The following is a 10,763-nucleotide window of genomic DNA, read 5'->3' as shown; positions in this document are numbered from 1 at the left end:
CGGCACACTGATACTCTCGAGTAAGGGGGCAGGGGGAGGGGGTAAGGAGCTCGAAATCTATACCATCATGTTATACGCATACGCCCTGGGAATCGCCGCTGAAAGCATACTCCTATAGCGGCGTCTGATGGTAAAAAGGCTCAGGTCGCTCTTGACTGCTTGCTCATCGCCGCGCATATGATTTTCAGATTGTGCAAGTGCGCGCTTATTTCTGCGGTGACAGCGACCGAAAAGGAGCTAAACTTGTCGGTAGGAGGTAGTGGTTTGCTTTATGGGGGTTTGACGTCCCATAGCGACGCAGGCTATGAGGGACGCCGTAGTGAAGGGCTCCGGAAATGTCGACCGCCTGCGGTTATTTAACGCGCGCTGATATCACAAAGTACAGGGGCCTCTAGAATTTCGCCTTCATCGAAATGCAGCCGCCGCGGCCGGGATCGAAACCAGGTACTCCGGATCAGTAGCCGAGTGCCATAACCACTGAGCCACCACGGCTGCGATAGCCAGTCTGCGCTCACAACATATACCAGGTATCTCAGGGATAGCCGACCACTAATTTTTAAAAATAGGCTTTTTCAGGTATGAATACGGCTTTTACGACAGATTAATACCAGCCTCGGCGGACATAAAAAACAGGTGAATAAAGTTAACTATAGTTGACCGGCTAACTAACTTCTGATAATTGACTTTTTAGCTTTCGCTGTTAGGGAACAGGCTGTCATTAGATATTTGTTGCCGGCAGTTAGCAGTAGTCATGTTAGTTTTTACCCTCGGTGCTGTGACCGAGCAAAATATGGGTAGATTGTGACAAAATACACGCGCTTTCGAAGAGCATGCAGGTAAAGTAACCCTTTCAGTGCACGTAATTAGTCAATATAGCCAAATTTTGTCGAGTCATAGCGCCAAGAGTAATCGCGCTTTAGAAATTCAATCAACTGATATGGCTCTTACTAACTACCGGCTACAAATCTCTAATTGCAACCAGATGCCTAACTTTAATAGCAAAATTCAATTCTCAGAAATTAGCTGAGCGGAAAAATAAGAACATTTCATCTCTATTCTGATGTCCGCCAACGCCGCTATTATTGTGGCCCAGAAGCCGCCTTAATACCTCAAAAAGCTTATTTATAAAAAGTTAGTGGCGGTGTTCCTTGAAACACCTGGTACATAGTTCAAAGTGCATTGTTCAACGCGACTGCGGCATGATAAACTTCGAGATTTAAATGTTAAGTGAACTTAGTTCGACAAAGTGCTGTAGTGCTGTGAGAGGCACCGCTCTGGGCTTTGCGCTAACGCCGAAAGAGCCCCCGCTCACCTTGCTTTTGTGCGAAGCCTTATCGTGCGTAGTAAGATGCTAATCAAGCTGGGTCCTAGAATTAAGAAAACGCTTCATCCTATTCAGTTACTATTATAGACCTCTTAAACCTGCGTGCAAGACAAGTTTGGTTTGTTCAGTGTGAACTTAGGCAGTGCCTCAAATTTTGCGTGGATTTAATTCATATTCACTTTTAAGTTTTTTTTTTTACTGGAAGACGCCGGAGTTTACCCTTTAGGACGCATCGCGCACCTTTAAGGCAGAGAAAGGCGGCCGCAACAAACATAACTGAAACTACACGCGCAGGGAAGACCACTTATAAACTAACCGTTTATAGTGCAAGACCGCATATAATGGGGTTTTTTCCGGCCACCGGTAGTAACGAAAACGCGGGCAACACTGTGCTCACCGTGTGCTTCGGTCACGTGCGCGGTCATTTCGCAGTTGTGTTGTTTGTGCAATTTGAGCTCGTCGTATGCGCGTGGTTGTGCGTTTGTTGCCAGGGCGCATTTGTGCTTGCAATGGCTACTGCGAGTTTTGGAAAAGAAGACGAACCTGCGCCGAGCGGCGATAATCGTGCGTCAGATGCACCTGTTGCACCAAAGTCTCGACCGCGGCAGTACCCGTCGGAGTGGTTCGAGGCACACCCGGGCTCGAAGCCAACCGTTTGCGTGCCGCAGTGCTTCGCATCAGAAGACGAACTCGTGAAAGCCGTGGCAGACGGTCTGGCTACCGGCCGATTGCCTGTTGAGTACGCTGTCCAGTTTATGCACGTCGAAGGTGCGAAGATCAGGGCCACCTTGAATGGAGATTGGGTTTCGTTTGGACTGACCATTGGCCGCGCGGGCGAGGAGATATCGCCGTGGGACCTCTTGGCTGTGAGCCAAGTGCCAGGACCGAGCACTGCTTTGGATGCTGCGAAGCCGGCTGCGGTGGAAGATATTGGACGCGCAGAAAATCGTAAGGGCCTCTTCGCTGTTGTCGTATGCATGTACCGCATTCTGGACGCCAAGGGCATACGAACCACTGCTGGTGTATTGCGTTTACAAGAACGACTGAAGAAGATCTTGGAACCTGTACCTTTCTGCTGTACAGCGTCTTGCTTGGAGCGAGGTGGGGAGAATTTTGGCGACTGGCTGAACAACCAATCTTACCTGTCGTTAATCGCCGCTCTGGACATGTTCCTGAATCACTTTCCCCGTCATGAAATGCAACGCGTACGAGCCGGCACGCTCTCATCAAGATACAAGTACTGCGCCGTCCTTCAAGATATTACCCATCTACACAAGACGTCAGGAACGGAATGCCAAGACTTGATCAAGTGGCTCTGCTTTCCATGCTTTGCAGAGGAAGGGACTGCGATCATGAAGGGCGGACAAGAACTCCTGGCTTGGGGCTCGTACAGCCCTTATCTCATAGACCTCGGACTATGTCGCCGGTCACCGTACTCGGCGGCCTTGAACCCGCTCGTTCATTACTGGTGCCACGCGTCCGCCGCCATGATGGAGCCTACTTGCAGCAAGTCCTTGAACGCGAGGATCACGTCTGACGAAGATCTCGCCCAGGTGACAGACATAGCCATGGCATTCGCCTATGCACATAGCCGTTGCGAGCTTGGTATATGTTTTTTCCCAAGCAAGGAAGAGGCTGAACGATATAACCGCGAGAAGGAAGCGGCCTTAGCAGCCCGAGACATCCGGGAGACACCGATTACGACACGCGTCGAAGACTGGGAACGGCACCTATCGGCGACCGGTTTCACTATTCACCCCGCAATTTCCGAGTTCGCCCAGGGCCAAGTTCGGAAATTCCGCAACGTGCGAGAAGGCACGGTGAGAGCCAGGTTGATCGAACTTATTTTGAAGTCAAATATGTAGCGTCCTACTTATGATTGAATGCTGACTTTTCCGTAGAACAGATAAGGAGAAAGGAAAAAAAAACAGGAAAAGAACTCCTGCTGTCGTTAGGGAGATTGTGTAGGATTCGTCAAATATACATATTTATCTGTTACTATACTTTTGTTTTATCTCCAACATGCTGGTGATTTTTATTTTTCTCAGGCTAAATAAAGGCATTGGGTCTGTATTTTTGTTCACCGATTAAAAAAAAAAGAATTGAGTTGGCTCTGCACACAACTTTGTTACATTTCGCAGAGTTATATTCGCATCTCTGGTTTAAGCGCGTAATTGCTGATATTCGAACTCCGAAGTTATTTATGGTAAGAGGTGGGCGAATGTTTGAAATTTTAGAATAACGAATCGAATATCGTTCTGTTCAATTCGCTGAGAGCGTAAAAAAAGTGCACGTTCAAAGTTATCGCAAACGCATGGAATCTGTTCCCATGTTTTCGGATAGTTTTCGAATAACTGCGGCAAAGTTCTAATAAGGCACGCCATAGCTTCTTACGACGGCTGTGGAAAAAAGTGGTAGGGTTTTAACGTAGTTAAACCGCGTAGACGTGCGAAATCAGGTGTTGAGCCTGGTTGGCCCATGGTTTTGCTTTGCTGGGTCGACGGCACGTCTGGTGACCACATCAGTTCGATATTAGAATTGATGAAGGCGACGATGTGCAATGCGCATCGAGAGAGTGTGTATAGTAGTTCGAATGTAGTTGAAGACGACGATGTGCAGTGAACAGCGTGAGAGTGTGCTGCAGTTTAACACGACGCGTGATCAGCTGCAAAGATAGCCTAGCGCTCTCGTGCAGTGGCCAGCGAAGCTGATCTGTTCGCGACGCCGCGGGTTGGAATCCCAGTCGCGGCAATATATATTTTATTTATTTATGGTTTGACCAAGATCACTCTCAAGGTCAAGCTTCACACAAACTCGGTGAGCCGGCTAGACTTCGTCAAGTTTTGCTTTCGCGCTAAAAACGGGACCCGCTTTGACGTCGCACAGCATTATGCCGCGATCGGTGTTACCCTCATGCATAAGGCTTTCAAGACTGGGCAACACGACAGGGATCAGCCTGGTTTCGCAGTGCCAACGACATCGGGGTCCAGGGCTTCAATTCTCGTCCCCCTCATCAGCTGAGATTTGGCGTTGCAGAAAAAGTAAATTTTCTATTGCGTTAAGACTTGACGGTCAAAGAACTAATACGCCGACTTCGTGTTGCGTGTTCCCTAGTTGGGATCTTTGTCGCGCATTTCGATGGATACGGCTTTAACTGCATGAGCTCACCACATCTCCCTTCGTACTAGTCACACTAAAGCCATTTTTCCACCTCGCGCACCTACTACTGCGCATCTGCATTCTTTCTTTGTTCAAACAACAGTCAACTGGAATGGCTTGCCTGCCGAAGCCGCACTGCACGCCAGCGCCATTCATCTAAAAAACACCATCGAAAATATTGTGGTGTAAGCCCAGTGTCATTCATTTCGTATTTTCTAGCAGGAGCTACACTAGACTACCCGTCGAGCATTTCGCGGTACATGCGAGAGGTCAGTTGTGCGCATGCGCCGTTATTATGGCAACCGGAGAGGAGCAGTGGGTGCACCGCGCGCTTTCCGGCACATGGGAGAGGCCAGTTGTGCGCATGCGCCGTTACCATGGCAACCGGAGAGGAGCAGTTGGAGCGCCGCGCGCTTCGTCGCCACCGTCGCCGCCGCCGCGCGCTTGCTCCACCGTCGAAGGTGAATGTGGCGTCACACGGATGAGCAGTTGTGCGCATGCGCCGATACTATCGTAACCAGAGACCCCACAGCTGCGCCGCGTTCGTCATCACCGCTTCGCCGCACGCCGCTCTATCCCCCGAAACGCGCATCGTCGCATGCGCAGCATTGCGTATAAAAGGCGGAGATGTAATAGGCGGCAGTATCGCAACACTTGATATGGATGCACAGAAGGAGAGTCCAGCCGCTGCTAAACGGCGGTATGGGCAAGAGAACAATAACTTTTCCGATCCTGAGGTTGTCGCCATGCAGCCGGCTACTCAACAGAGAATGAGCGTCACAAGGCGGAGAGCAGCGGAGACCCCCGAACAGAGAGAGGAACGCCTTGCCAATCGGATACGCCAGACTGCCGAGCGTAATAGACGCCGTATAACCGCCGAGATGAAGCCTATGGAAGGCGTCAGTGAACGGAACCAACCGAAGAGGATGTGAAGGCCCGTCGTGTGACTGATCACACCATTAGAGTTTCCGAAAGTGCATATGCGACTCGGACATTTGAAGCAGACTTCGTAAACAATCCGTTTGGACACATTTGTAGTGTGTGCGACAGACTGTGGCAGTAAAAGGACTTGACACCAACGTATGACACTTTGCATTTGGCATTACCAGAAAAACAAGCTCAGCCAGGGAAACGTACCTCCCGTTACGTATATCCTGGCATAGCGGAGCTAAGCCGCTGCCATTTTTTAATATTTTGCACTGTGTTGTATTTCCCTTCATGCAATACCCCTATCATGAGCATTTGAGATGTACAATAAATAAATAAATAAATAAATAAATAAATAAATAAATAAATAAATAAATAAATAAATAAATAAATAAATAAATAAATCAAGCCGCCGTTTCAGTTTAGACGTTTCGCATGCGTATTCTTGTAGAAACACTCGCGCAAGTTGTGTATTATCACACAAATATACGAGTCGTATTCAATTCGGTTCTCTCAGTACACTAATCGTATTCGATTGTTTTTTACTGCACTGTTCCCATTCAACTTGTTGCTAACGTCTCACATTCGCGCACCCCTAGTTTATGGCAAAACTCCTAATCGGTTCCAGCCGGTCTCAAGTCCTCACCCAACCGCTACCAACTGGTAATTTCGCCGTAAGCTAAATTGGCCCATGGTTGGTCCTATTTAGGCATATTCTCTAGGGCTTCTCCGTCTCTCGTAGGCGGAGTGTATCTTAGTATGTAAAAGCCGTATGGTAGTGAACTAGTGAACCCAGCCTCTCAAGGAAGTAGTACAAGCCATCTCCACTGACGCGCCCGCGGTTTGCATTTCGCTCTCAAAGGCATTCACACGGGCGTTGACTCGCTCCCATGTAAACACGGGCACCGTCATCTGCCCTCAGCCTCACACTGTGAGGTGAGAATGAGAGATGACTAACGCATTGTAAATTACGGGCCAGACGTCCCCCTGCCGTTGTTCACATACTATAGATTCAAACCGGGATGGAATCATAAGCTTTCACTTTGAGCCTGAAGCGCTACGGCTGTAGGTGGCGGAACGCGTTTCGCGTGACTCGCGGGAAAGGGGGACACAATTGATTGATTGATTGCAAACTTTATTTGAACAATGGCAATTACCGGGGGACACAAACTATCGGCGAATGTTCGTTTACGTCGCGGCGATGACGCGGCAGCTTCGAGCCCATGTGAGAGGCGCTGCGATAACCGACCAGCCCCGCTCTCTCGGTGGGACGTCAAAGACAGGCTTCTAACACAGAGAGAAGGACTCCACAGCGACACACGTTGTTGGGCTAGTTGGGTGCATTGTATTCAGAAAAAATAAACCAGCCAAAAGACGCACTCAGGAAGACAGAAGATCGGGGCAACACTGACTAGAGTTTCAAGGCCGGAGTTTTCACTTGGTGACGTCACGAGATGAGGCCAGAGCGCACCGTTGCCGTGCGCGAGGGACATTGAAGCGGGCATGTAGTTACGCTGAGACTTACGCAAGAACTGCAAGAATGGCGGTGCCTCCCACAATATATACAACGAACAGTAGCAGCCCACAGGACATTATAAAAAAAATGTTTGGTACAGCTTAGAACGATAAGGTTTGTCTATTTCAAAAACAATCTTGTAGAGAGGCAAAGAGGCATCTTCATGTAGGGAGTCAAGGACCAGACAAGCTGCGGTGGCAGCTTTTAGCCTCGTCTCCCCTCATCTTTGATAGAAAATAAAGCTTACCTATATAAGCTTATCTATCTGTACTTGAGTGACATTGCGTGCACAGCCGCATACCGCACACCACCTGTGCGTGAAGCCTTGCCAGACTGCCGATGCCTAGTGTTTCAACAGTCCCCTTTGTGATGTCGTGCATATCTGCGTTCACGATGTCCTCAATATAGAGTACAATTTTAAACCTTGCCTGGTTGATACAGTGCATAACGAGGATATTGTGAACTAACGCTTGTACGAAAGAGGAAACGGAAAGCACCACCTAGGGCATTTGTGGAGGTCTTAGGGGTCGGCCTGGACGGACCCAGGACGCACAACATCTGCGGACGAAGAAAGGTAAGCAGCCGTTGAATGCTTTCCCGCATTAATAGACAGCAGCTAGGGACAGCGAGTAGCCAGTTCCGTATGTCGCGAGAGCTTCTGCTCCTTATGGCTGTAGGTTGGCGACAAACCGGCGAGCCGCTTCCGGCCTACGCCTTGTGCCCGACGTGCCTCCCAGCCTAAATGGATTAAGACGCGGACTCCCTCGATCGGGGTAACCGCGGCGGCGACAGCAACGACATCACGCTGGGAATGTTAATTGAAAGATGGTTGCGACCTCGACAGAGGCCCCTCGTTTCGGACAACAGGCGGGAGAGTACAAGGTCGTTCATTCACCAGCTGGTTGGCGGCTTGACATTCCTTTCCCACGGAGGCACCGAACTCACCACAACGGTGAAGTCGGCACGACAGTGTTCGATGCGTCTTTTGGCCTTTTCACCTGCTGGGAATTGGCCTGCCATTCCTTTCCCGCGGAGGCACCAACCTGACCGCAGTGGAGACGTCGACGCGACCGTGTTCGAGTGTTCCCCTTTCCATCGGCCGCGAGTAGCGAGAGAGCATCAGCGCCGCCCCCTGCCGTGGGTGGTACCATCAGTGTCTACACATGCTGACTTGATTGGACATCGTTCTCAGAGCTTAATTCAAGGCGTTTTGTGGGAAAACAGCTGAATCTTAGCTTAGGAAACGGCCATGTCCTGTTTGCTATTCATCAAGTCGTTTGTGCTAAACATAAATTAGGTTTGATATCAAAAGTTTCCAATTTGTGTTGTTTTTTAACATTCCGGGACGAAGAAGAGAACTTCAATTCAACTGAGAGGTACGAAAATCCCCGAGAAAATATGTGACCGAAATGAAACATGGATCTTATAGAATGTGCTAAAAAATGTGTTTATGATGTGGAGATGTATTTTTGCACTGGATCTGCAGTCAACATTTACCGAAGAACGATCAGTGTTGAAACTCGAGCAGGGATCTCCCCTAGATGTAGTTTCAAAGGCTCCCGATGCTTATTGCTCGAGTGAAAAGAAAAATTGCGGTCCGATCATCTCCCGCTAAGCTCCGTCTTAATTTGAATACATTGTTACGTGGTAAGGAGCGAGAGGGGAGGGCGTAGCCACGCAGATGCCGGACGGGAGCACTTGAGAAGAGACGCCAAAGTTGAGAAAAGGCAGAGAGAGGGCGTTGGCTTGGACGGTGGCAATGGTATGAGGTAGAGAAAAGTTACGGGTCAGCAGGAGGTCGGTCAAGATTGGGCGTAGCGAGATAGTCGCCATCGGGAACTGGGCAAGATTGTGTCAGTGGAACGAAAGAGGCGGTTCGGGATGACAGGCGAGCATATTCGGTACTGAACAGTCGCAGTGATACGTCGACTGGTTCTGAATCCAGCAGTGGAAGTTCCAGGTGTAGGATATTCTCCGAGCAGTCAATGAGGGTGGAATGTTCAATAAAAAAATCCAAGCCGAGGATAAGGTCATAAGCACAGGTGGACAGCACGGTGAACTGAACCGGTAATAGAAACGCGCGCGGTTCACATACCGTCGACAGCAGGCGTGCCACCATCCGCGACACGCACACGGGACATGACAGGCCTGAGGACTTTGCGGAGGCGACGGCGGAGGGCAGTACCCATCACTGAGACATGAGCACCGGTGCCAATCAGAGCGCGCACAGGAACACGGTCGAGTGGTCGAGAGAGGATTTGTGGCCCGGATCGTTGATGCAGCGTCACCTCCAGAAGCTGCAGCATCATTTAGTTTCCAAAATGGGAGCGGCTGTTGGAAGGCGACTGGGGGGAACGAGAGCAGGAGAATCGGCGTGGAGGGGGAACGGCTGCTTCAGACGGTTCGTACGGGGCGAGAAGTTGCGGGACGAGGCGGGACTATAGAAGGAAGGGAAGACGTTGAGGGGCGGTGAAGACCAAGGACCGCGGCAATGTCGGGCGATGTGGCCAATGCGAGAGCACCGGAAGCAGATGGGGCGGTCGTCTGCCGTGCGCCACTCATTGGGATTGCTGTAACGCGGCGGAGAATAATAGGTGCGGCGAAAAACAGAGGAAGGTGGCTGGGGGGTGTCCGGGCTTCTGATGGCGCACACTGCTGGAGGGAGGTTCAGGTGAGCGAGTTCCTGCTGCACGATGGCCTGAATCAGCCACACGGCGGGTAGAGAGGTATCAGGTGAAGGCGGACGGGGCATCACAGGGGCAAGGGCTTCTAGTTCACGGCGAACAATCCGGGTGACAGTGTCGGCGACGGGGACATCATCGGAGGACGCGAGGGACGGTAATCGCTGTTCCTCGCAGGAAGAGGTGGCGGCCCTATTAGAGAGCCGAGAGAATTGCTGTGGAATTCGGCGGCTTTTAACGTTCTCGAAGCGACGTCATTCTTTTATGGTGGTGTCCACGGTTGTACAGTCTTTGCAAACAATTAAATTAAAAGCATTATCCGCATTCCCTTTCAGAACATGGCCCACCTTGTTGGACTCGGTCGTGGCGGCGCCAACTTTGTGGCAAAGCCCCAATATATCTTGAATGTATGCTACATAACTTTCTGTTGACGACTGGGCGCGCGACGCGAGCTGCTTTCTCGCAGAGAGCTTCCGGTCATCGGGTCTGTCAAACAAAGTACGGAGCTTTTCTTTAAAAGTGTCCCAGTTTGTCAGTTCGTGTTCATCAGTTTCGTACCAGACCCGCGCAGTGCCACCAAGATAGAAGACAGCATTCGCTAACATCACGGTGAGATACCACCGGTTATAGGTGCTCACTCGTTCACACAGGCTGAGCCAGTCGTCGACATCGGTGCCGTCGTTCCCAGAAAAGGTACCGGGGTCGCTGGGTGGAGCCATGGCCACGAAGGGAGCAGTAGGAGTGGTTCGTGACTCGCAGGATGGAGCCATGTTGGTAGCAGGCCCGGCCTGACGACCGCCTCGGAGCTGCGTGGCGTGGAGATCGTCCACCCAGCACCTTCACCAAAGATGTTACGTGGCCCGAAGTCTAGGCAGGCACAAGGACGACCGGAGCACAGTGCACAGTGCACAGCGAACACCGAGCGGGTCGTCGATGTTGTTGTTGCCTCAAATACGATGGCACATACCCAGGGTGCGGGATCGGTCAGGGTTTGGTGCAGATCCAAACAGGGAAAATAGAGAAGACTCTGAGAGAAAAATAAAATCACGAATTTTGAAAGAGCTTGAGGAAATCGGAATGAAAATCTAGGAAAAAAAAGCGGCTCGAGTAGAATAACTAATTTTTAAGAATTAACCAGAAAGAAAATAATTTTGAG

General features: G+C 50.4%; 1 protein-coding gene across 1 annotated transcript; it reads left to right on the top strand.

Annotated features, from left to right (window-relative positions):
* Positions 1-1,764: 1,764 nt before the first annotated feature.
* On the top strand, positions 1,765-5,659 carry LOC144097117 (uncharacterized). The gene is made up of 2 exons (XM_077629900.1): positions 1,765-3,784; positions 4,027-5,659. Exon 1 carries the CDS (start codon positions 1,834-1,836, stop codon positions 3,187-3,189), a length of 1,356 nt encoding a protein of 451 aa, XP_077486026.1. The 5' UTR covers positions 1,765-1,833; the 3' UTR covers positions 3,190-3,784; positions 4,027-5,659.
* The last annotated feature ends 5,104 nt before the right edge of the window (positions 5,660-10,763 follow it).

The sequence above is a fragment of the Amblyomma americanum genome, chromosome 7 (genome assembly GCF_052857255.1).
Source record: "Amblyomma americanum isolate KBUSLIRL-KWMA chromosome 7, ASM5285725v1, whole genome shotgun sequence".
Taxonomy (NCBI): Eukaryota; Metazoa; Arthropoda; class Arachnida; order Ixodida; family Ixodidae; genus Amblyomma; species Amblyomma americanum.
The sequence above is the reverse complement of the archived record's forward strand: the minus strand, read 5'-3'. Positions and strand labels throughout refer to the sequence as shown.